This window comes from Astatotilapia calliptera, chromosome 3, assembly GCF_900246225.1.
Source record: "Astatotilapia calliptera chromosome 3, fAstCal1.2, whole genome shotgun sequence".
Lineage (NCBI taxonomy): Eukaryota > Metazoa > Chordata > Actinopteri > Cichliformes > Cichlidae > Astatotilapia > Astatotilapia calliptera.
This window is the reverse complement of record NC_039304.1, coordinates 18,530-44,505: the sequence shown is the minus strand read 5'-3', so window position 1 is coordinate 44,505 and position 25,976 is coordinate 18,530. Positions and strand designations below refer to the sequence as shown.

At 44.5% G+C, this 25,976-nt stretch overlaps 1 protein-coding gene, 1 non-coding gene and 2 pseudogenes across 4 annotated transcripts; all 4 read left to right on the top strand.

Moving 5' to 3' along the window:
• Positions 1-467: 467 nt before the first annotated feature.
• Positions 468-576, top strand: LOC113019790 (uncharacterized; annotated as a pseudogene).
• A 1,566-nt stretch (positions 577-2,142) lies between these two features.
• Positions 2,143-2,261, top strand: LOC113019787 (uncharacterized; annotated as a pseudogene).
• A 1,210-nt stretch (positions 2,262-3,471) lies between these two features.
• On the top strand, positions 3,472-3,590 carry LOC113019820 (5S ribosomal RNA). Its single transcript, XR_003272125.1, has one exon. It is a non-coding gene; the product is annotated as a 5S ribosomal RNA (ribosomal RNA).
• Positions 3,591-5,158: 1,568 nt separating this feature from the next.
• Positions 5,159-24,399, top strand: LOC113015708 (kinesin-like protein KIF2C). 3 transcript variants are annotated; one of them, XM_026157870.1, is made up of 23 exons: positions 5,159-5,258; positions 5,440-5,520; positions 5,626-5,714; positions 5,803-5,904; positions 18,098-18,146; positions 18,227-18,262; positions 18,998-19,144; positions 19,429-19,551; positions 20,619-20,716; positions 20,839-20,934; positions 21,039-21,093; positions 21,213-21,375; positions 21,542-21,632; positions 21,769-21,832; positions 21,909-22,000; positions 22,102-22,244; positions 22,380-22,593; positions 22,699-22,809; positions 22,896-22,963; positions 23,072-23,165; positions 23,257-23,322; positions 23,462-23,555; positions 24,217-24,399. In XM_026157870.1, the coding sequence occupies exons 2-23, from the start codon at positions 5,460-5,462 to the stop codon at positions 24,276-24,278; spliced, it is 2,118 nt and encodes a 705-aa protein (XP_026013655.1). In that variant the 5' UTR covers positions 5,159-5,258; positions 5,440-5,459; the 3' UTR covers positions 24,279-24,399. The 3 variants fall into 3 exon arrangements, 1 of the variants encoding a protein (XP_026013655.1); XR_003271144.1 differs by lacking the exon at positions 24,217-24,399 and having other exon boundaries at positions 5,160-5,258; positions 23,072-23,150; positions 23,232-23,322; positions 23,462-23,524; XR_003271145.1 differs by lacking the exons at positions 18,227-18,262; positions 24,217-24,399 and having other exon boundaries at positions 5,160-5,258; positions 23,072-23,150; positions 23,232-23,322; positions 23,462-23,524.
• Positions 24,400-25,976: the final 1,577 nt, after the last annotated feature.

Genomic DNA, 25,976 nt, shown 5'->3' with positions numbered 1-25,976 from the left:
CAGGGTCTGTGACTCTGGCTAAGGCCATCTACACGACACCAGGGCCTGAGTTGCCTGCTGTGGCCACCTACACCACACCAAGGCCTGTGGCTCTGGCTGAGGCCATCTACACCACACCAGGGCCTTAGTTGCTAATGAGGCCACTTACACCACACCAGGGCCTGTGGCTCTGGCTGAGGCCACTTACACCACACCAGGGCCTGCGCTTCTGGCCGAGGCCATCTTCACCAAACCAGGCCCTGTGCTGCTAGCTGTGGCCATGTACAACATATCAGGCCCTGTGCTGGTTCCTGAAGCAATCTTCAACAATCCAGGGCCTGTGCTGCTGGATAAATGCTAAACTGAGTCTTTGGGTTAGGGTATTATGCAAGCATGCAGGTAGGGTTATAGGATTGTGTTCGTAACTTCAGGTACTTGCCACTTAATCACTTGAATCCATAAATTGAGACATTGTGCTGGGGTCAGCAGCTTAGAGCCATGCCACCCTGAGCACGCCTGACCTCGGAAGCTAAGCAGGGCTGGGCTTGGTTAGTACTTGGATGGGAGACTTCCTGGGAATACCTGGTGCTGTAAGCCTTTTATTTTCATGTCATTGAACTGCTTTTGAACCAGATAAGGGGTGTATTAAAAGACCCAAAGCAGCTGCCCATTAATGAGGGCACAATAACGACATTGCGTTTCGCTTTTTACCAATGTCTTGTGCTGCTGGCTGAGGCCACCTACACCACACCAGGGGCTGTGACTCTGGCTAACGCAATCCACGCCACACCAGGGCCTGAGTTGCCGGCTGGGGCCACTTACACCACACCAGGGCCTGTGGATTTGGCTGAGGCCACGTACACCACACCAGGGCCTGTGGCTGCTGGCTGAGGCCACCTACACCACACCAGGGCCTGTGGCTGCTTGCTGAGGCCACTTACACCACACCAGGTTCTTAGTTGCTATTCAGGCCACTTACACCACACCAGGGCCTGAGTTGCCGGCTGAGGCCACTTACACCACACCAGGGCCTGTGGCACTGGCTGAGGCCACTTACACCACACCAGGGCCTGTGGCTCTTGCTCAGGCCAACTACACCACACCAGGGCCTGTGTGTGCTGGCTGAGGCCACCTACACCACACCAGGGCCTGTGGCTGCTGGCTGAGGCCACTTACACCACACCAGGGCCTGTGGCTGCTGGCTGAGGCCACTTACACCACACCAGGGCCTGTGGCTCTTGCTCAGGCCACTTACACCACACCAGGGTCTGTGACTCTTGCTCAGGCCACTTACACCACACCAGGGCCTGAGTTGCCGGCTGAGGCCACCTACACCACACCAGGGCCTGTGGCTGCTGGCTGAGGCCACTTACACCACACCAGGGTCTGTGGCTGCTGGCTGAGGCCACCTACACCACACCAGGGCCTGTGGCTCTGGCTTAGGCCACCTACACCACACCAGGGCCTGTGGCTCTGGCTGAGGCCACTTACACCACACCAGGGCCTGTGGCTCTTGCTCAGGCCACTTACACCACACCAGGGCCTGTGGCACTGGCTGAGGCCACTTACACCACACCAGGGCCTGTGGCTGCTGGCTGAGGCCACTTACACCACACCAGGGCCTGTGGCTGCTGGCTGAGGCCACTTACACCACACCAGGGCCTGTGGCACTGGCTGAGGCCACTTACACCACACCAGGGCCTGTGGCTGCTGGCTGAGGCCACTTACACCACACCAGTGCCTTAGTTGCTATTGAGGCCACTTACACCACACCAGGGCCTGTGGATCTTGCTCAGGCCACTTATACCACACCAGGGCCTTTGACTCTGGCTAAGGCAATCTACACCACACCCGGGCCTGAGTTGCCGGCTGGGGCCACCTACACCACACCAGGGCCTGTGGCTCTTGCTGAGGCCACGTACACCACACCAGGGCCCGTGGCTCTGGCTGAGGCCACTTACACCACACCAGGCCCTGTGCTGGTTCCTGAGGCCATCTTCAAAAATCCATGGCCTGTGCTGCTGGATAAATGCTAAACTGAGTCTTTGGGTTAGGGTCTTAGGCAGGCATACAGGTAGGGCTATAGGATTGCGTTCGTAACTTCAGGTACTTGCCACCTAATCACTTGAGTCCATAAATTGAGACATTGTGCTGGGGCCAGCAGCTTACGGCCATACCACCCTGAGCACGCCTGACCTCGTCTGATCTCGGAAGCTAAGCAGGGCTGGGCTTCGTTAGTACTTGGATGGGAGACTCCCTGGGACTACCTGGTGCTGTAAGCCTTTTATTTTCATGTCATTGAAGTGCTTTTGAACCAGAGAAGGGGGGTATTAAAAAACCCAAAGCAGCTGCCCATTAATGAGGGCACAGTAACGACATTGCTTTTCGCTCTTTACCAATGTCTTGTGCTGCTGGCTGAGGCCACCTACACCACACCAGGGCCTGTGGCTGGTGGCTGAGGCCACTAACACCACAACAGGGCCTGAGTTGCCGGCTGAGGCCACCTACACCACACCAGGGCCTGTGGCTGCTGGCTGAGGCCACCTACACCACACCAGGGCCTGTGGCTCTGGCTTAGGCCATCTACACCACACCAGGGCCTTAGTTGCTATTGAGGCCATCTACACCACACCAGGGCCTGTGGCTCTGGCTGAGGCCACCTACACCACACCAGGGCCTGTGGCTCTGGCTGAGGCCACCTACACCACACCAGGGCCTTAGTTGCTATTGAGGCCATCTACACCACACCAGGGCCTGTGGCTCTGGCTGAGGCCACTTACACCACACCAGGGTCTGTGGCTCTGGCTGAGGCCACTTACACCACACCAGGGCCTGAGTTGCCGGCTGAGGCCACTTACACCACACCAGGGCCTGTGGCTGCTGGCTGAGGCCACTTACACCACACCAGGGCCTGTGGCTGCTGGCTGAGGCCACCTACACCACACCAGGGCCTTAGTTGCTATTGAGGCCACTTACACCACACCAGGGCCTGGGGCTCTTGCTCAGGCCACCTACACCACACCAGGGCCTGTGGCACTGGCTGAGGGCACTTACACCACAACAGGGCCTGAGTTGCCGGCTGAGGCCACTTACACCACACCAGGGCCTGTGGCTGCTGGCTGAGGCCACTTACACCACACCAGGGCCTGTGGCTTCTGGCTGAGGCCACTTACACCACACCAGGGCCTGTGGCTCTTGCTCAGGCCACTCACATCACACCAGGCCCTGCGCTTCTGGCCGAGGCCATCTTCACCAAACCAGGCCCTGTGCTGCTAGCTGTGGCCATGTACAACACACCAGGCCCTGTGCTGGTTCCTGAGGCCATCTTCAACAATCCAGGCCCTGTGCTGTTGGATAAATGCTAAACTGAGCCTTTGGGTTAGGGTATTATGCAAACATGCACGTAGGGTTATAGGATTGTCTTCGGAACTTCAGGTACTTGCCACCAAATCACTTGAATCCATAAATTGAGACGTTGTGCTTGGGCCAGCAGCTTACGGCCATACCACCCTGAGCACGCCTGACCTAGTCTGATCTCGGAAGCTAAGCAGGGCTGGGCTTGGTTAGTACTTGGATGGGAGACTGCCTGGGAATACCTGGTGCTGTAAGCCTTTGATTTTCATGTCATTGAACTGCTTTTGATCCAGAGAAGGGGTGTATTAAAAGACCCAAAGCAGCTCCCCATTAATGAGGGCACATTAACGACATTGCTTTTGGCTGTTTTCCAATGTCTTGTGCTGCTAGCTGATGCCACCTACACCACACCAGGGCCTGTGATTCTGGCTAAGGTAATGTACAACACACACGGGCCTGAGTTGCCGGCTGAGGCCACTTACACCACACCAGGGCCTGTGGCACTGGCTGAGGCCACTTACACCACACCAGGGCCTGTGGCTGCTGGCTGAGGCCACTTACACCACACCAGGGCCTTAGTTGCTATTGAGGCCACTTACACCACACCAGGGTCTGTGGCTCTTGCTCAGGCCACTTACACCACACTAGGGTCTGTGCCTCTGGCTGAGGCCACTTACACCACAACAGGGCCTTAGTTGCCGGCTGAGGCCACCTACACCACACCAGGGCCTGTGGCTGCTGGCTGAGGCCACTTACACCACACCAGGGCCTGTGGCTTCTGGCTGAGGCCACTTACACCACACCAGGGCATTAGTTGCTATTGAGGCCAATTACACCACACCAGGGCCTTAGTTGCTATTGAGGCCAATTACACCACACCAGGGCCTGTGGCTGCTGGCTGAGGCCACTTACACCACACCAGGGTCTGTGGCTCTTGCTCAGGCCACTTACACCACACCAGGGCCTGTGGCTCTTGCTCAGGCCACTCATATCACACCAGGTCCTGCGCTTCTGGCCGAGGCCATCTTCACCAAACCAGGCCCTGTGCTGCTAGCTGTGGCCATGTACAACACACCAGGCCCTGTGCTGGTTCCTGAGGCCATCTTCAACAATCCAGGGCCTGTGCTGTTGGATAAATGCTAAACTGAGCCTTTGGGTTAGGGTATTATGCAAACATGCAGGTAGGGTTATAGGATTGTCTTAGTAACTTCACGTACTTGCCACCTAATCACTTGAATCCATAAATTGGGGGGGGGGGGGAAATTAACCAAAACAATGTTGTAAATCAAAGGGCTACAACTGATATGTGAGACAGATAAAGTCATGCAGAAATATATTGCTAAACCATTGCTGGTTGTATAATATTTTATATCATGTTTATTTTCAGTTTCAGTTAAGGTTTAGAAAATAAAATTTAGTTGAGTTCACGATAAATATCAGTGATGAGTATTTGGTAACTTTAACTTTAATTGTTACATTCCTTTATCATTAGCATTAGCTTTATTTACTATAGCCCACGGTTGTTTTATATATATATATATATATATATATATATATATACACATTTAAATCCCGTACTGTATGATGTGTATTTCTTGTAAACCACTTGTCTGTTAAGATAAATGTTTTTCTGCTTTTGTTTGCTTGCGTGGATAAAACACAATATTTCATTAAAGTCAGCAACATCTTATTGAGCTGGTCTGGTTGAATTAATGTATCGAAGTTCTTTCATTTGCACAACTGTAGCGGTTCTTCCTAACTTGTCCGATGAGTGGCAGTGTAACATCAATTTAAATACCACCTATAAATCCGTAGAAGAAGAACGCTGGACTCTATGAAATGACGAAGACCAATCAGATTCTTAAATACTCGGAAATAACGCCAGTTTACATTCTGGACGCTGTTGAGTTTGGCACGGGTGAAAGGTAAGTGTGATTTTATCTTGAAAGAAACTAAAAATAAACAAATGGAAACAACTGACGGTTTGGTTTTTATCAAACTTTACGTTTCCATGAAAAGGCGGCATATTTTCACAGCGACGACAGCACAACTAGTAGAGAATGAGTTGGATACTTAATACGCTAACGTTACCTTCATTATTTTCAGCTTTTTAAGAAGGCGCTATCATGGAGAACAGCCTGTCCCGACTTCTCGTTGGACTCTCTGTCCAGATCAGCCGCAGTGATGGTGAGCTCATGTTGCATTAAATCCGTTCGTATTATGTGTTTTTGTACTTCCCGTGTGCGGTGAGTTTAACTCAGGCATGCTTTTTTTTTTATGTACGTGAACTAGGTCGAGTCCATTCGGCCACCGTGAAATCCGTTGACAAGTCCACAGTTATGGTTGAGTGGCATGAGAGGAACATGTGCCGTGGAAAGGGGGTCAGTAATGTCGTAACTGAGGTGATATCAACCAAGTATACATTAAAATATCCCATATGCTGAGTCTGCTTCTTCTTCTGTGTTTTAGATTGATCTAAGTGAGTTATGTATACTCAATCCAGAGGTTTTGGACCCTATAAATTCAATCACAAGCTCAACGCCTGACCCATCGACTCATGTTCCAGAAAAGGTGAGTGCTAGCCTACATTGTTTTTTCTCATAATTTATTACATTAACCTTGCTGTCAGTCACCAGATGACAGGTTAGTTTCATCCTAAGGCTGACGTTAAAGTTGCTGCTGATGCCATTTTTAAAGTGGTACACAATCTGCAGACTCTCTCACCGGATGCTCCTAATTTTATTCTCGGTGATTTTAACAATTGTAATCTTAAGAAATCACTGAACAATTTCTTTCAATATGTCACTTGTCCTACAAGGCATAACAAAGCGCTGGATTTGTGTTATGGACCAATTAAGGGGGCATACAAGTCTGTGGCCGGACCTGCGCTAGGTTCTTCGGATCACAATGTTATTCACCTCCTCCCTGCTTACAGATCTGTGATTAGGAGGGAGAAGGCCTGTGTGAAGCGGACTAATGTCTGGACAAAAGACAGTTGTGTTGCCCTTCAGGGGTGTTTTGATTGCACTGACTGGTCCGTGTTTCAAGAGAGCACTTCTGATTTGGATGAACTCACTGATGTGGTGTGTAGCTACATCTCTTTTTGCAAAGACTCTGTGGTTCCAGTCAGAGAATTTAAGACTTTCCCTAATAACAAACCGTGGCTCTCTAAAGATATTAAGGATGTGATTCTTAAAAGGAAAATTGCTTTTAACGAGGGAGACGTTCCCACTGTGAGAATATTGAGGAAGGAGGTGAGGGCTGCAATAAAGATTGCCAAGATGAGGTATTGAAATAAGATTGAGGCAGAACTCAGCAGTAACAACCTCAAAAGAGCTTGGCTTGGTATGAAAACAATGGCAGGGCTACAGACGAAAGGTAAAAGCAGCATTACCTTAGAGGGGTTTACCTCTGACAAACATCTGGCAGACAGTCTTAACAGTTTTTACCTTCGTTTTGAGAACTATGATTGTTCTAGGCAGACCAGCACACTGAGGGAAAAGACCATCACTCCCCCATCTATTTGTATTGATGAGACAGGGGTAGCTAATCTTTTTAGACATACCAAAAGCAAGAGTCCTGGACCTGACAACATCTGTGGACAGGTACTGAGAACTTGTGCTGATCAGCTGAGTGGGATTTTTCACTATATCTTCTCACTTTCTTTAGAGCTACAGACTGTGTGCTGTCCTCGCCCTGAGTCTCTTAGTTTCACCAGCTAGACAGCGAGATAACGATGCTCCAATAACCAGACTTATTTTCCTTTTTGCGCTGATTTATTGAAGAATGGCCTCTGACCATTGCCTTCTCTTTGACCATCGTAAAACTGAAAGTACAAAATACTGTATTAGCTAACTAACATTGTAAACTATCTTGTTACCCTCTTACTGCAAGCTAACAAGATAAAACTTTCAAATGTACAAATTATCGTACCATTTTTACACAAAACAAAAGAATAATTATTTTATCGACACTCATACTTACAGACATATCTTGTCCAAGGCAACAACATTTTAAGGTCCGTATCAGCTTAGAACGATAACATTACGGTATCACTTTCCGCCATCTTTTATTTCTTCTTCACGTTCTCATTTTTTTCCTTTCCCAAAGTAACCGAACCCAAAGCAGCCACTAGAGGGAGCTCTAGGGCAGCTTACAACTATAATATCCGATTTAAGTTATAAAAGGCAGAACACTCCCCGCCTGGTACAATATAATTGTGCCACTAGAACAAACTTTTCTAATAAACATTTTGAACAGTTTAGGGCTATTTCAAACACTTATTTATCACTTGATAAAAGCAAAACCATATCAGCGATGGGTCTCAAAAACACTTTTTCATTTCCATCTTTCACAGTCTTTACTTCTGCTTTTCGAACCTTATTGTCCTTGCTCTCAAATGTTCTTACAACTTTTCCCATGGACCAGTCATTTCTGTGTGCGAGAGCATCTTTCAATAACACAACATCACCAACTTTTATGTTTGTTTTATCATCAGTCCATTTTCTCCTTTGCTGTAGTGTTGAAAGATATTCACTTTTCCACTGTTTCCAAAAAGAGTCTGCCAAACACTGTACTTGCTTCCATTGCTTTGAGTAGAGGTCTGGCGGTCCAAAGCTTCCTGTTGGTGCAGATAATGCATTGACCTTTTGTGTAAGGAGCATTGCTGGAGTGAGGTTTGGTTTGTCTGGATCTGTTGAGACTGGTACAAGTGGTCTTGCATTCATTATTGCCATTACTTCTGCCATGAATGTACTTAACACTTCATGCGTTAGTTGGACATGTACGGCTTTCAACAGAATACCATCTAGGATGCGCCTTGCTACTCCAATAAGTCTCTCCCACGAGCCACCCATGTGTGACGAGTGTGGGGGATTAAACAGCCATGTGCATCCTTTCTCTTGCAGGTATGAGTTTAGTTCTGTGTCCTTGTGATCAATTTGCAACTCATTGCATGCTCCAACAAAATTTGTACCTCTATCAGATCTGAGTATTTGAGCAGGTCCACGGATGCAGAAAAATCTCCTCAGCGCATTGATGAAGCTGGATGTTGACATTGTTTCAATGAGCTCAATGTGCACAGCTCTCGTGGACATGCAGGTGAAAAGCACAGCCCATCGTTTACTGTCTGCACTCCCTCCTCTGGTGCGACGTGTGGTGACCGTCCAGGGTCCAAAGACATCCAGTCCTACACTAGTGAACGGTGGCATTGGTGTCAGCCTGTCCACGGGTAAATCTGCCATCTTTTGGGTCTGAAGTCGTCCTCGAAACTTTCGACAAAGAACACACTTGTAAATAACAGAAGAGACGAGCCGTTTACTGCCAATAATCCAAAATCCAGCACCTCTGAGCGCTCCTTCTGTTAGGTGACACCCCTGATGCGCTACCTTCTCATGATAGTATCTAATAAGAAGGATGGCTATATGATGAGCATTTGGGATAATGAGTGGATGTTTCTCATCTTTTGTTAGGTTAGCAGGTGCCAATCGACCTCCTAGTCTGAGGAGCCCATCTTCATCAATAACTGGATTTAACCTTTGAAGGCAGCTTTGTTTTGGAAGTGGCAGATTTTCTTTTATGCATCTGTACTCTTCTTTGAACGTTTCACTTTGTACTGTGTGAATGATGAACTTTGCTGCTTTAGACACTTCATCTGTGGTGTTAGTTTCACTGAAACACTTCCAGCCTTTACCTTCTGTGTTTGTTTTCTTGAATGATACTGCCACACGCTTTAGTGATGCAATAGTGCGACACAATCTCATCCAATGAGAGAATCTTTCAAAACGGCATGGCTCTAGCTGTGTTACTGAGGCTTTGGTAACAAAACTTGTTATATCAGGTCTGATCTCTGCATCTGTGTCAGGATCGATCAGTGTGAAATAGGGCTGCCACAAACGATTATTTTGATAATCGACTAGTCACCGATTATTTTTGCGATTAGTCGACTAATCAGATCATCATCCATTGGACGTACAGCTTATTGCACCAGCAGCATCTGGTCTTATATAACTATCATTAGCTTACAGCTTGAAGTGTTTGTGCTAACTAAAAATAAAGACAAGATGGTAGTTTATTAATTTTTAATGAAATTTGCAGATTGTTTCGGTGAAGTTTAATAAACTCCTTGCTTTCTAAAATATAACAGGACACCGGAGTATATTCTCCAGCGTCTCACACTTCTGATAATCAGCTGTCTGCTTGACAGTTTTAGCTGTGCAAAAACTATACCTTTAATCTCAGCCAAACCGATTTACTCAGGAACAAATAAATACTGAAAAAAGCCAAACAATAACATTTAAGTTATCTAAGTGACTTATATATATGTTTAACCTGACTAGCGAAAGACGGCGGTGGGTTTGAAAACGATTTGCCGGGAGTCCGGTGTTCTCACGGCTCTAGTTAGCCTTGCCCCCGCCTAGCTAACGAGCTAGTGGGTAACAGACGTCTCCGAAAACGTCGGAGCGCTTTTGAAAATATGCGGTGTCTTGATAAACTGAGCAGATATTTGAGGTTTACACAGCTACATTCTCGCCTGAAAATATGTTAAACGTTTATTTTGTGACCCAGAAAGAATAATAAGAGTAAAGTTAAAACTAACTAGCTGCCGCCATTGTTGACAGCTGCGCTATGAATTCTGGGACACAGCTTCTTCTTCTTCGGGGTTTAACGGCAGCTGGCATCCTTGGACATGCAGTGCTGCCATCTTCTGTTTCAGTCCGTTATTACACTCTTAAATCCTACTACTCATTCCTGCGTCCTTTGTGATCTTACAAAGCTTCAAACGATGCGTCGACTATTAAATTAGTCGTCGACGATTTTAATAGTCGACATAATCGTGACTAGTCGACTAATCGTGGCAGCCCTAGTGTGAAACTATCACAGTGAGACTTCTCTATGTCGTGTTGTGTCAAAAAGGAAGGACCACTAAACCAGTTTGTAGAAGCCAATGCAGAAGCTGCAATTGGTCTAGTGGCTGTGTCTGCTGGATTGTCACTAGTGGCTATGTAAAACCACTGTGCTGGATGTGTAGTCTTTCTGATTCTAATCACTCGGTTAGCCACGTAAGTGTAGAACCTCTTTGTGTTGTTGTGTATGTAACCAAGAACAATTTTACTGTCTGTGAAAAATCTGACAGTGTCTACTTCAATGTCAATCTCATCTCTAATGAGTTCGTACATCTCTACAGCTAACACTGCTGCACATAACTCCAATCTAGGAACAGTGTGGGCGGGTCTTGGGGCTACTTTGGACTTGCCCATGATGAAACCTGTGTGCCACTGACCTTCACCATCAATAGCTCTCAGATATGCCACTGCTCCTATGGCCATGGTGGAGGCATCTGAAAATATGCACAGTTCTTTTTTCACAGCAATGGCCTGGGAGAACGAGAGGTAGCACCTCGGTATCTGAAGCCGCTGAAGATCCTTCAATGAGCTTCTCCATCTGCTCCATTCATCTTCTCTTTCTGCAGGAAGTGATTCATCCCAGTCCTTTTGCTCTGAGGTCAATTCACGGAGAAGAGCTTTTCCCTGCATTGTGATGGGTGACACGAAACCCAGCGGGTCATACAGACTGTTAACAGTGGCCAAGACACCTCTCCTGGCGAACGGCTTTTGTTCAGTGGTGACGTGAAAGGTAAAACAGTCCTCTTTAAGATTCCACAGTACCCCCAAGCTCCTTTGCAGGGGTATGTCGTCCAACTCTAAATCCAAGTCTTTTAGATCCTTGGCTCTCTCGGCAGCAGGAAACGCTTCCACTACTTTGTGGTCATTAGAAGCTATTTTATGTAGCCTTAAGTTTGACTGTGCCAGCATCTTTTGAGCGCTTGTGAGTGTCTCAACAGCTTCTTCCACTGTTGCTGTGGATGCGAGACCATCATCAACGTAAAAATGTCTCATTACAAACTGCTTTGCATCATGTCCGTGCTTTTCTTCTCCCTCAACTGCAGCACGCCTCATACAATAAATAGCCACAGCTGGAGAAGGGCTATTCCCAAAAACATGAACCCTCATTCTATAGTCACAAATACCTTGGTCGGGATCATTGTCTTCATACCAAAGGAATCTCAGATAATCCCTATGATCCTCTCTCACTTCAAAACAATAAAACATTTGTTGCACATCAGCTGAAAATGCTACAGGCTCTTTCCTAAAATGCATAAGGACACCTAGTAGTGTGTTATTTAGGTCAGGTCCACTTAATAAGACTTTGTTAAGGGACTGTCCTTCAAATTCTGCACTTGAGTCAAAGACTACTCTCAGCTGATTAGGTTTTTGTGGGTGGTACACACCGAAGGATGGCAAGTACCAGTGTTCTTTGTTTGAGTCCAAAGGTGGAGCGACTTCTGCATGGTCATTGTCCAGCATGTTTTGAATGAATTCGATATATTGTCTTTTCATTTCAGGGTTCCGGTCCAATGTCTTTCTGAGAGATTGGAGGCGCTTGAATGCTTGCTCTCTGTTACTCGGAAGCTCTGGTCTTGGAGAGCGGAATGGCAAAGGCGCCACCCAGCTGTTACATTCATTTTGATACACCTCCTTCTCCATGATGTCAATGAAGTCTTTGTCCTCTACTGACAGTGCTGGTTTGTCATCATCTTTTGTCCTGTCAAAAACAGTTTCTCCCAGTTGATTGGTGTTTGTGTTTCCCCTGTCCTTTTTGGGGTTAGGTGTGGTGTTTAACTGGTCTTTGAGTTGAAACGTGTTAGGACATGGGTAGAGGTAAGAAGCACGGCTATTCTGAAGAATATGTGTTTTGAGAACACTCACACTAGGGGGCTTATGCGTCTTCCCCATGCAGGCTTCTCCAACTATAACCCAGCCTAAATCCAAACGCTGCGCGTAAGGTGTATTGTGTGGCCCATTGATTCTCTCTCTGACTTTGTGTACCTGTATAATGTCTCTTCCCAAAAGCAACAGAATAGGTACTTGTTCTTCTACAGGAGGTACTTTTTCAGCTATCTTCTGTAAGTGTGAGAACTTCATGGCCACTTGTGGAGAGGGAATCTCTCTCCTGTCGTCTGGAATCATGTCACATTCAATCAGGTTTGGAAGTGGGAGCTTTACTTTACCATCCATTGACTCAATCATGACTCAATCATGAAGTTTACTGCTGTTCTGCCGACATTATCTGACAGTCCTGAGCATGTTCTGAGCTTGTAAGTCTCTGAGCGTGTCTTAATATTAAAGAGCTCAAAAAACTGAGACTTAGCTAGTGACTTGTTACTTTGTTCATCAAGCACTGCATACATCTTTCTAGCCTGTTCTTTTTCGCCTTCTGGATAGACTAACACAGGACTTATTTTTGAGCACGAATGTGGGCTATCTTCATCACCACAGACTTCTGTGCATTTGGAAACAACTGAGGCATTTGCATTATCCTGTGTCTCCCCGCCATCATCTTTATCAGCTCCAGAGCTCTCAGCTGGAGCAGGGGGTGGACCTGGATGTAGCACTGCTAAATGCCTGTCGCTACCACAGTCCATGCATTTTATTTGAGCCCTGCAGTCCCTTGCTAAATGTTGAGTAGAGCCACAGCATTTAAAACAGATTCTGTTCTCTTTTAAAAATGACTTGCGCTCATCTATGGGCTTTGCTCTAAAACTGTTGCACCTTTTAAGAGGGTGAGGCTTCTTATGTATTGGGCATACCTTGTCAGGGCTTTCTATAGGCTTGCTGTAACTATTTTGAGGTGAACTAGTGTCTGTAGGAATGTCCGTTTTGTGTACACTAATCACTTGCCTGTTACTGCCTCTGAAGCTTTTCTCCTTCTTGAAGCTTGTGTCGGCAGGAGGTGTGATGACAAAGCTTGGGTCGTTTCTTATTTTGGCTTGTTGTCTTACAAACTTTGAAAAGACACTGAAAGGGGGGAAAACAACTTTATGTTCTTCTTTGTACTTTGCTCCTGTTGCAATCCATTTTTCCTGCAGTCCATATGGTAACTTTTCGATAATGGGGTTGACTCCGCGAGCTGTGTCCAAATATGAGAGGCCTGGTAGGTATCCTCCATCTTTTGCACATTCTATTTCCTGCAGAACGTCACCCAGCTCTCTTAACTTTGTGTTGTCTCTGTTGTTTAGTTTGGGAAACTGTTCAATCTTTTTTAACAGTGCATTTTCTACCACTTCTGGAGATCCATAACATTCCTCGAGTCTTTGCCACACAAGGTTGAGAGCTGCCGCTGGATTAAAGACATGGACTGATCGGATTCTTTTGGCCTGGTGACCAGACTCAACTCCAAGCCATTTGACCATTAAATCTAGCTCCTCTTGAGCTGTAACATGCAAGTCTTTAATAGCACTTTGAAATGATGCCTTCCACGCCCAGTAGTTTTCTGGGTGGTCATCAAACTGCAAAAGTCCAGTACTTAACATTTCCCTCCGTGTCAGGTACCTTGTAATATCCTGGACACCCTGTGTCTCTGTTGATGTTTGAAGAGTGTTGTACGGATAAGGTTTGGGGGAATCCAGTCTCTCTCTCTGTTGTGTTTGGAGTTCCACTTTAACATTAGCCTTTTGAGCACTGTGTGAGCCGTCATTGTCTATATCTGCATTCATAGCCATTTCGCATTGTTCACGTGCAGCTTTGTGGCAGGCAAGTGGATCTACTTTTAATTTGAATCCTTCAAGGCAAATATCTGAGTGTTTTTGTACATACTCTGCTGTGCATTGCTTTGGACTGGCGGGTGGTCCCACCAATGGATAGCGCAGTTCACTTTTTGAGAGTCCCTCCTCTTCTTCATAAACTGCAACCTCTGCTTCTGCAACTGCAACAGCCTTTTGGCAGCTCAAAACATGTAAATTAGCCTCAAGTTCAGTTTTTTGTTTCATTATAGCTGCTTCTCTTTCTGAATACGCCAGCTGTGCACGTGCAGCCTCTGCTCTTGCTCGTGCTTTAAGTGCTGCAGAACTTGTGGATGAACGCTTGGATGTACGCGAGCGTCTAGACTCCGCCTGTGTGTCTGCGTTGCTTGCATTATCCTTGTTCTCCATATCCTCTGCGTTGTGCACTTGTTTTGTTTCTCTTTGGTCTGGTGTTTCTTCCTCTTCTGGAAGATCCAGTTGATATTGCTTTCCTGACCGTAGACTCATAACTGATGTGCTGAAAATAGCTCCTCGTGGTTGTGCCCGCTGCGCTAATGTCTTTTTACTATGCTGTCCTCGCCCTGAGTCTCTTAGTTTCACCAGCTAGACAGTGAGATAACGATGCTCCAATAACCAGACTTATTTTCCTTTTTGCGCTGATTTATTGAAGAATGGCCTCTGACCATTGCCTTCTCTTTGACCATCGTAAAACTGAAAGTACAAAATACTGTATTAGCTAACTAACATTGTAAACTATCTTGTTACCCTCTTACTGCAAGCTAACAAGATAAAACTTTCAAATGTACAAATTATCGTACCATTTTTACACAAAACAAAAGATTAATTATTTTATCGACACTCATACTTACAGACATATCTTGTCCAAGGCAACAACATTTTAAGGTCCGTATCAGCTTAGAACGATAACATTACGGTATCACTTTCCGCCATCTTTTATTTCTTCTTCACGTTCTCATTTTTTTCCTTTCCCAAAGTAACCGAACCCAAAGCAGCCACTAGAGGGAGCTCTAGGGCAGCTTACAACTATAATATCCGATTTAAGTTATAAAAGGCAGAACAGACTGTACCTAAAATTTGGAAACATGCAATCATTGTTCCTGTTGCTAAGGGCAGTTCTCCTAAGGCACTGAATGATTTTAGGCCTGTGGCTCTGACTTCTTTAGTGATGAAGACATTTGAGAAGATAATTAAGAAGGAGATTTTAATGCATGTTGAACACCATCTTGACCCCTTCCAGTTTGCCTATAGAGCAGGGAGAGGTGTGGAGGATGCTGCTGTCACACTCCTGCATCTCTTGTATAAGCATCTTGAGGCCCCCCCCCACACAAGATTATTATTTGCTGACTTTTCATCTGCATTTAATACAATTCAACCCCTCTTACTTGCTGACAGCCTTTACAATCATTTCAAGCTTGACACTAGTCTGGTCTGCTGGGTGACAGACTTTCTGACTAATAGGTCACAATGTGTGAGGGTAAATCATGTCTTTTCTGATGTGCTCTCCTCCTCTACTGGATCACCCCAGGGTTGTTGCCTCTCTCCCCTTCTGTTCATTCTGTACACAAATGAGTGTCGCAGCAATTTCACAAACAGACACATCCTGAAGTTTGCTGACAACACAGTGATCGTCAGTCTTCTAGTGGGGGACGAGTCAGGCCATGGACAGGTTGTAGATGATTTTGTGAATTGGTGTGATGAGTCCTTCCTTTCACTTAACGTGTCAAAAACGAAAGACATGATTATTGATTTTAGGAAGTCCTCTTCTAGCTCATCACCCACTATCATTAAAACTGCCGATATTGGGATCGTTGAGAGTTATAAATATCTAGGTGTGGTACTTGACCATAAACTGTGTTTTGAATCTCATGCTGATGCCACTACTAAAAAAGTTCAACAAAGACTGTTCTTTTTAAGGAAAATGAGATCTTTTAACGTCTCATCTGAGATGTTGTCCTTGTTTTATAGAAGTTTTATCAAATCTGTGATGTCTTTTTGTATCGCTGCCTGGTTTGGTAACCTGACTGTGAAGAATAAGAATCGGTTGGGACTTCTGGTAAAAACTGCTAGCAAAATTTCAGGGCGCTGGCAAGATGGACTTTTGGCCATTTACAATAGAAATGTGCTTAGAAAGGCTCATTCTATTATTAATTGTGTGAACCATCCACTTCACAGTGAGTTTGAGTTGTTGCCTTCCGGCCGCCGTTTTAGAGTACCTCCGAGGAGGACTAAAAGACTCCAGGTCTCTTTTATCCCTACTGCGTCTTGTCTCCTTAATGGCAAATAATTGTCCTTGAATTTTCTATCATTATTATTGTGTGGTGGGGCGTGGTCTGCGGTGCCGTGCAGGGAGGGCGGACGCACCTGCACGGCATCCTTAATCACGCCCGCCTAGTTAAAAACACGGGGACTGAGGGGTTTGGGGGTGTTGTGGTGTGGTGAGATGTAAATAAAGATGACTCTGAACGTTGCTCCGTGGTCCCGCCGTGGCTTATTCACGCCACATTGGTGCCGAAACCCAGGAGGCAGCACGGCGGGTCCATATCGGAGCCAGGGAATGGAGGAGCTGGCCCAGAGGGTGGCCGAAATGGCGGCCGCCCAGCGGGAGCAGGCGGCGGAGGTGCGTCGCCAGCAGGAAGAGCTGCAGGACCAGTCCGAGCGGCACCTGGAAAGGATTGGGGAGCTGGCGGCGCTGCTCTGGGCCTGGGCGCCACCCCCACAGGTGTGTCCCGAGGACAGTGAAGCGGTGGAGGAGCCGCGTGAGGCACCTCAGCAGCCGGAGGTGGCAGACGAGGCGCGCGGGGATCTGCGCCTGCCGGAGGAGGGGGAACAGCCAGGTGAAGGGCAGCTCCTGCCGGGAGTGGTGGATGAGCCGCTCCAACCGGAGGCGGCAGACGAGGTGCGCGAGGGTCTGCGCCGGTTGGAGAAAGAGGAGCTGCACGAGGGGCTGCTTGAGCCGGGAGTGGCGGCGGAGGGAGCAGTAGTGACGGAGGAGTCGCGCTATGGGCTGCTCCAGCAGGGAGCGACAGCGGTGACGGAGGGGCCGCGCAAGGAGCTGGAGGTCCCAGTGCCAGGGGAGCTTGTTCGAGTGGAACTGGCGAGCGAGGCGGGCGCCACGCTTGAGATCGCCGTGCTCGCCAGACCGGCCTCACCACCACCAGAGGCCTGTACACGCCACACCTCTGCCCAGCCACCTGTGAGCTGGGGCTCACGCTTGTGCCGGCCGCGCCGGGTGCACCTGTCACGTGTCCGACTTCCGAACCAGCTTTGCCTGCGCCGCTGGATTCGCGGACGGCCGCCTGAACTCGCACCTCCCCGTCGCTTGGCCGGGGCCTGGGGGTGCCAGCTGTCCGGGCTGATTCCCTCTCCCACTGGCGGTGGGGGAGTAGGTTCGGCCGGATGGCTCCCCGGCCTCAATCGGGCGATGGGGGTATGTGGTGGGGCGTGGTCTGCGGTGCCGTGCAGGGAGGGCGGACGCACCTGCACGGCATCCTTAATCACGCCCGCCTAGTTAAAAACACGGGGACTGAGGGGTTTGGGGGTGTGGTGAGATGTAAATAAAGATGACTCTGAACGTTGCTCCGTGGTCCCGCCGTGTCTTATTCACGCCACATATTGTTATTATTGTTTTATAGTATTGTTCTGTTTGTTCTTATCCTCCTGCTGCTAAACTAATTTCCCCTTGTGGGACAATAAAGAAATTGAATTGAATTGATGTTCCTGCTTCCTTGTGTAGCCTCTCCTGTGACATTAAGTTGACCCTTATTTCAGGTGAGGATGCATGTGAGTTGAATTTGAATGTTCAGTAGAAGCCTTATGCTGTATGAGGTGTAATCCAAAAGGAACGCAACTGTAGTTGTAAATGAACACTTCCCATGAGCAAACCTGAAGCAATGCTCTACTCCACACGTTGATGACAGTGGATTAATTCAAATTGAGCATTTTTGTTTGTTTTATAAGTGATAAACGCCAGATGATGATTTTTAAATACATCATCTGGATTTAAAAATCTCCCTCTGCTTTTATACTGTTTGATGTAACTACATGCAGAATGATGTTCTAATAACTTACATTACACATAAGTACACGGTGCTTCTTATGAGAGAGTTAAGTGGCTGACTGGACTGGGCATTATACAGTTTTCTTTCTGTTTTTATTCTGTAGAAATACGAGGGTCGACTGCGCTCCTCTAGGATTCCTGCACCTGCCTCCTGTATGTAAATATTGAGTCTCTGTGTGTGTCAGGTGTAAATGTGAAGTACTCTTGCCTAATGGCTTCTTTCCTTCCAAAAGCTTCTACTACAGCAGTCACCAGAACTGAAGAGTCAGGTCGGCACGGCGTGCATGTTTTTTGTTAAAGCAAATCTAATCTGTCCTGTTTTGGTTATGGGTGCAAGGGCGAGGAGTGACAGTCCTGCAAGAGCTGAACTCTGCTCCCAGATTTTAGATGTACATTAGATTAATGATAACGCACAAGGGATGGAAATCAACACACTTAGGTGTTGGGTGATTGTATATGCATATGCAGCAATGTTTGTTTTTTTTTTTTTTTTTTTTTTTTGTCTCTTCGTCCTTAAATTCTGCCTGTTGAGAAATAAGATCGTGCTATAAAAAGGACCGCTGATTGTTATCACTGGTTGATCAGTTCATTGGAGAATAAACAGTGCATGTACAGTGGCCTCTAAATCCTTTTTTTTTTTTTTTTTTTTTTAGGACTTAGAACCATTTTAATGACCAGCACATTAGTGTTTCATATCTTTGTTATTCACTTAAAACACACTTTTCTACCACTGTGGATGTCTGATTTGGTTGTTCTGTTTTCAGAAAAATAAGTGGTGAATTTACTGTTGGTGTCACTTGTGTTTTGCCAGACAGCCTCGTACAGCTTTTTTTTTTTTTTTTTTTTTTTTTTCTTCTTCTTCTTCTTACCTTTTTCTTACCTTTTTCTCCTCCATTTTACCAGTAGTGGCTGTCTTAATCCAGATCAATAATGCTGGTAATAATCAGTCTGAATTGCATAAACTCATATTTCAGCAGTTTGACTTGGTTTTGTGTCACTTTCAGTTGCTACTCGGTCCCAGGCTCGGCAGACGTGTATGTTTCAGGCCCCAGGTTCTGTTCAAGGACCAGTCTCAGCTACAGAATCCTTTTCAGCTAACCCAGAAACCATACATCCCGAGCCCCCACCATCATCAGTCCTCAAAAACTCTGGTTGGTTGTGATTTACTTATTCATTTAAAACAGAAAACAAAAAGATTTTTTTTAAAATGCATAATGCATTTTAAAAAATCACAACAGTGCCACATCTGTTTCATTTAACAACATGTTGTTGGTGACCATGCCATATTCATTTGGTTATCTGCAGGGTACAAAGTCATATCATGTACCTGTTAAAATGTATTTGAATAAGTTTCTAAGTACTTTAAATGTATGAAGAAATATTTTGGTCTTTTTCTTCTGTTAAATCTGAATTATATTTGTTTTTTGTCATCTAGTAATTCCGAATCAGCAGCGTAAAAAGAATGATACACAACCAGCGACTTTGCAGCCTTTTGTTCCTGAGGCCATAAAGCAAAATGATGAACCTGAGAAAATGCCTCCTCCATCCACAGTTAGAGGTATGTAACCCATTTTATTGGTATTAGGTGTTAACATCTCATTTATGTGTGTGTGTGTGTGTGTGTGTATTACAGTTTTTACCGAATGCCTAAACACTAACTGTGATTCCTGTAGCACAATTTCTAAAACTAGTCAGACGTATAGCAAAACCACTCACTGAGTGTGCAAAACTAAAAGCACAAAAACTGCTTTGCTCTCAGTTTGCAATTTTGTAACACACACTTTGCAAGACTGTAGGCACAATTCACTGCACAACACTCAATTTCCAAATTTCCAACACACTCCTAGCAAAAGTATACACATGTATGGCTATCATTAACACTAATTTGCCAACTGTCTGGCACACTTTCACATGTGAAAACTTTCTTAGATAATTCGTTCACTTTGCAATCAGCCTAAGCACTATAATACAGGTAAGCTGTGTGTGCGGAGTACAATGGTGGGAGCAGAAAGAGTGAGAAGTAGAGGAGGCCGAGGAAGAGGACGTGGAGGTGAAGAAGTAGGATGAAGAGGACGACAAGGACAAGGAGGAGCAAGAGGAAGACGAGGAGGGGGCAGAGGAAGCATGTTCACTGCAGACCACGTAACCCATATAGTCATTATGGCGATTGCAAATAATCCTATACTTGGAAATAAACACTTGTTTGTTTTGATGTGTTTGACTAAACACCAGTACTTGAAGTTTGGATCCCTCCATGCTTATGGATCTATGACAGAAGTATGAGCTCAAACTGACATAGCCTACCTTGTGCACAGGGAAGGCAAACGCCAGATGTGTTTTGTATTCATACCATCGGTGTGCAGTTGGCGCATTGTGTGCTTAGTAGATGATGGCTTGTGTGTACTGTTTGATACAGAAACACCATTTTTACAAAGGTGTGAAGAGTTAATCTAGCTGTGTTTGCTTTTGCAAGAGAACTAAAATGTTTGGATAATTGGGTGACCGGGTTGTTTTATTTGTGTGTAGAGTTTTGCTAAATTAGCCAATAGTTACATAACATGTGCTTAAGCAATCAGAAAAAACTGTAAGTGTGTATATTGTTTGTTTGTTTTTTTCACATTTCAGGCAGGAGGAAACCTGTGGCTCCCGTGGAGTTGAACAAAGGCAATAAAAGGCTCTCTTGTGTTATAAAGCCCCCAGATATGCAAACCAAGAGGGGAAAGGTGAAAGATTTCTTCAACCATTATTTATTTATTTTTTTTATTTTATAATGTAAATTGTTTTAAACATGAGCAAAACTACTCCTCATTTTGTTACAGTACCTTTTGTTTGCTTGTCTTTATAGTTTCTGGAAGGTTCCCGGCCCAACCAGAAGTTCTTTGAGATGATTCAGGATTTCAGAGCGACTTTGGAAATCACACCCTTATCAACTACTGAAACGGTAGGTTTGAACATGGACTTAAAATGTTCCATCCAGAAAGTTTTATTGTAGCTTTGCAAACTGTAGCACAGTCATTTCTCTGCACATCTCTTGCCTTTTTTAAGATTGAGCCCCAAAGGATTTGTGTGTGCGTTCGCAAGCGGCCCTTTAACAAGCAGGGTAGGTCAGGAATAATTTGTAGATTCTCTATTCTATCATCTGAATATAAAGGAGTAATTAAGGGAGAGAAAACAGTTGCCATGTTTATACACTAACTCCGATACTCTTGTGTATTGTAGAGATTAATAAAAAGGAGATTGATGTGGTGTCTGTACCTGGGAAAGGTGCGTTACTGGTCCATGAGCCAAAACACAAGGTGGACCTCACCAAGTACTTGGACAATCAAGTCTTCCACTTTGACTACTCCTTTGATGACACCGCCACCAATGAACTTGTTTACAAGTAACTACCTAATTTTTCCTTTAAGCCAACAGTGGCTCTGATTGTACATTTTCTAACTTACAACTGGGACATTAACCAGTACAATGGAGACTCGATGTATACTTTTATACATGCTGTAATTTTCCTGTTAATGTTATGATGACTAAAATTCTGATTTTCCTTTTAGGTTCACAGCTAAACCTTTAGTCCAGTCCATTTTTGAAGGTGGTATGGCAACATGTTTTGCCTATGGCCAGACAGGAAGTGGTAAGACTCATGTAAGTCTCCCCTTGATCTAAGACTTTGAATAAATTCCACATTTGCAAAATTGTGCTTCAACCCCCCCCCCCCCCCAAAACAAAACCAAACAACAACAACAACAAAAAACCCTCAAAGTCTTTATTTGTTTTTAAGACAATGGGAGGTGATTTCACAGGGAAACAGCAGAACAGTGCTAAAGGCATCTACGCATTAGCAGGTAGGACCTTAAATGAAACAACTGGATTTTGTACAAAAAACAGACTTTGTCATAATTTGAGTCTATTCACTTCTAGCCCAGGATGTTTTTGCCTACCTCCACCACAGGAGGTATGCTAATTTGGATCTCTCTGCCTACGTCAGCTTCTTTGAGATTTACAACGGCAAGGTAGGAAGACGTGAAGGGAACACCCTTCACTGAGAAGATATCTATTGAATCCACGTGTTCAATTAATCCATATAGCAAACTAGACATTTATTTTTATTTAGGTGTATGACCTGCTGCATAAGAAGGCCAAGCTGCGTGTTTTGGAAGATGAACGACAACAGGTTCAGGTGGTCGGCCTCGAAGAGGTCTATGTGACCTCAGCAGAGGAGGTCATCAAGATGATACAGATTGGCAGTTCATGCAGGTAGTTTAGTATCAAGAATGTGTTTGATGTTTCCTTGTTCATTTTTCTTTGTGCCTGAAAGAGCACAAAAACATATTAATTGCCCATTAGTGTAGGTAGGCAAACTCCAAGTTAGAATCTCACTGTCTTTTCCAGAACGTCGGGCCAAACCTCAGCCAATGCCAACTCATCCCGCTCTCATGCAATCCTTCAAATTGTTCTTCGGCGCAATGACCGTGCTACCACGCTGCACGGCAAGTTTTCACTGGTCGATTTGGCTGGCAATGAGCATGGTACAGATGCCAGCAGCAATGACCGGAGTACTTTAGTTGAAACTGCCAAGATCAACCGCAGCCTTCTGGCTCTCAAGGTAATCGATGGCTGATTAAAAGGCAGAAGTACTCTGTTTTCTCTCCATTAAATATGTCTGCACAGCAACTCAAAACACTGGTGTTTCCTCTCTTGTATCCTGTAGGAGTGTATCCGTTCACTGGGAAAGAACAGTGATCACATTCCTTTCCGAATGAGCACTTTGACCAAAGTCCTCAGGGATTCTTTCATTGGAGAGAAGTCCAGGACCTGCATGGTATGTTACCACACCAAATTTGACTTCCTCTCAGCATTGGATATTTTGAAATCCACATCAAATAAATTTTTTTCTTTGTTTCACAGATTGCTATGGTGTCTCCAGGTATGACCTCATGTAAATATACAATGAACACATTGCGCTATGCTGACAGGTATGTATTTAGCATATGAAGCTCTGAATCTGTGGGCTTTTTGTTTTTTTTCTAATGGGAATTCTCAGTTGCCTTATTGTATGATGAAGCTTGAAACATTTTCTGCAGAGTGAAGGAACTTAATGGCAATTCCAAAGCCAGTGAAGCACCTAAGACACAGGAGCCAATGAATAGCTCCTCAGAAGAGGTAAGCTTGCACAGCATGAATCCAGTTATAACCTGTGTGGAAGTTTCTCAGATTTAACTTGTCACTCTTTTTGTGATGTAGGAATCAGTTTTGGCATCACACACACCGGTGTGTGTGTGATGCCATATCTCAGGTGGCTGAGCTGGAGGAGAAAGTTTATTCAGAGCTCAAGGTAGAGTTTTCCTAACTTTGTATGTTTTTTGTTTTTTTTTTTTTCGTTTTTTTTTTTTTCTTTTTCCAAGATTTAAGTTACAATGTCATTTTATTTTTTTAAATTGGTAATTTCGCCTATTTTTTTTTTTTTTACTCAGAGGGCAGGTGACCTCGTACAAGAAATGGGCCAAATCTCATACAACATCGAGGAAGGACTCCCCAATCTGGTTGATCATTCCAAAAGGTTATTGGGTGTGTACCAACCAAAATATTGCTCGATTTGTTTTGTTAATGTAATGTACTAAATCTGCTTGCTCATTACACAAAACTTTACCCCTTCTAACACAGCTCCAGCCTTTTTTCTTTTATTTGTTTTTTGTTTTAAATAAAGGTGTAGACTCTGTCTTAAATTTCTATTCTTTTTAATGGCCACCAGGGGGCAATACCTAGGGCTTGTAAAAAGAGTTTTGTTACTATAGAAAGAAAAACAGTTTCCAAATGTGACCTCTCTAAACACTTTCCTGCTGTATTTAATCATTTTTCTCCCAATCTCACCCTGAAAATAATGACTAAGTAATGGTCAGAAATGGAGAATTGTTTCAAGTAGTTTGCCAATGAGCATGCAGTTTGACGGTCCAATCTGCCCTTTTCATGATATCTGATTTTTAAAAGACCAAGATGGTGATGGAGAAAATGGCTTGTATTGAGGATTTAAAAACGAGACAGTGGGTTACATCGGCCAAGTTCATGTTTTGTTTTCTTTCATTTTTTTAAGTGCATTTAAAAAAACAAAACAAAACAAAAAACAAAACAAATGCATAGCTGCCAAACAGTCATCTTGTTTTGTCAAAATGAAATGTATAGCCTGACAAAGGATTAAGAAAGGATTTACATTCATCTGTTTCATCCACAGAGACAGTGATGGCTTTGCAGTCTGCTGTGGATCAGGAGCAATCAGCGAGGCTGAATCACTAAATCAAGTAGAAAACCTTCTCTTCTGAATAACGAGCTGTTTTATTAGAAACTTGTTTGTTCTTACTATATTTGTTTCATTGTAGTAACTTCTGTGTATTCAATAAAATGTTTTTGAACACTATTCATTAAATATGTGATTTTATATATTTTAGGCAGACAGCTCATTTCTAGTGCAGAATTGGATACATGTACATTAAAAAACGAGACAAGTTTTGGAGGGCTCATTCTTGATGGAATTGGTCATTGAAGTTGTCTATGCACCTCATTAAATAAATTATACCACCACTAAGAATGCAGTAACCAGTTGCATAATGAAAACCTATACTTTGTTTCAGGCGAGTTTCCCGATCAAATGCATGTAACAGTGAGAAACACACTGTCTTGGCGAAATAAAGCGTTTTTCAACCACTTCATATAAATCGCTGTAACTTTTGATAGAAGACTCAGACAAACATGTTTATGGCTTTATCTTATAGAACTCAATATCCCCGTGCTGGGCAAACAGGTTTTGCAGCTGTTTGAGCTAAGATTTTAAAATTATTCACATAATGAAAACCTATACTTTGTCTCAGGCGAGTTTCCCATTCAAATGCATGTAACAGTGAGAAATGCACTGTCTTGGCGAAAGAAAGCGTTTTTGTACAACTTCATATAAATCGCTGTAACTTTTGATAGAAGACTCAGACAAACATGTTTATGGCTTTATCTTATAGAACTCAATATCCCCGTGCTGGGCAAACAGGTTTTGCAACCGTTTGAGCTAAGATTTTAAAATTATTCACATAATGAAAACCTATACTTTGTTTCAGGCGAGTTTCCCATTCAAATGCATGTAACAGTGAGAAACACACTGTCTTGGCGAAATAAAGCGTTTTTGAACAACTTCATATAAATCGCTGTAACTTTTGATAGAAGACTCAGACAAACATGTTTATGGCTTTATCTTATAGAACTCAATATCCCCGTGCTGGGCAAACAGGTTTTGCAGCTGTTTGAGCTAAGATTTTAAAATTATTCACATAATGAAAACCTATACTTTGTTTCAGGCGAGTTTCCCATTCAAATGCATGTAACAGTGAGAAACACACTGTCTTGGTGAAATAAAGCGTTTTTGAACAACTTCATATAAATCGCTGTAACTTTTGATAGAAGACTCAGACAAACATGTTCATGGCTTTATCTTATAGAACTCAATATCTCCGTGCTGGGCAAACAGGTTTTGCAGCCGTTTGAGCTAAGATTTTAAAATTATTCACATAATGAAAACCTATACTTTGTTTCAGGCGAGTTTCCCATTCAAATGCATGTAACAGTGAGAAACACACTGTCTTGGCGAAATAAAGCGTTTTTCAACCACTTCATATAAATCGCTGTAACTTTTGATAGAAGACTCAGACAAACATGTTTATGGCTTTATCTTACAGAACTCAATATCCCCGTGCTGGGCAAACAGGTTTTGCAGCCGTTTGAGCTAAGATTTTAAAATTATTCACATAATGAAAACCTATACTTTGTTTCAGGCGAGTTTCCCATTCAAATGCATGTAACAGTGAGAAATGCACTGTCTTGGCGAAATAAAGCGTTTTTGAACAACTTCATATAAATCGCTGTAACTTTTGATAGAAGACTCAGACAAACATGTTTATGGCTTTATCTTACAGAACTCAATATCCCCGTGCTGGGCAAACAGGTTTTGCA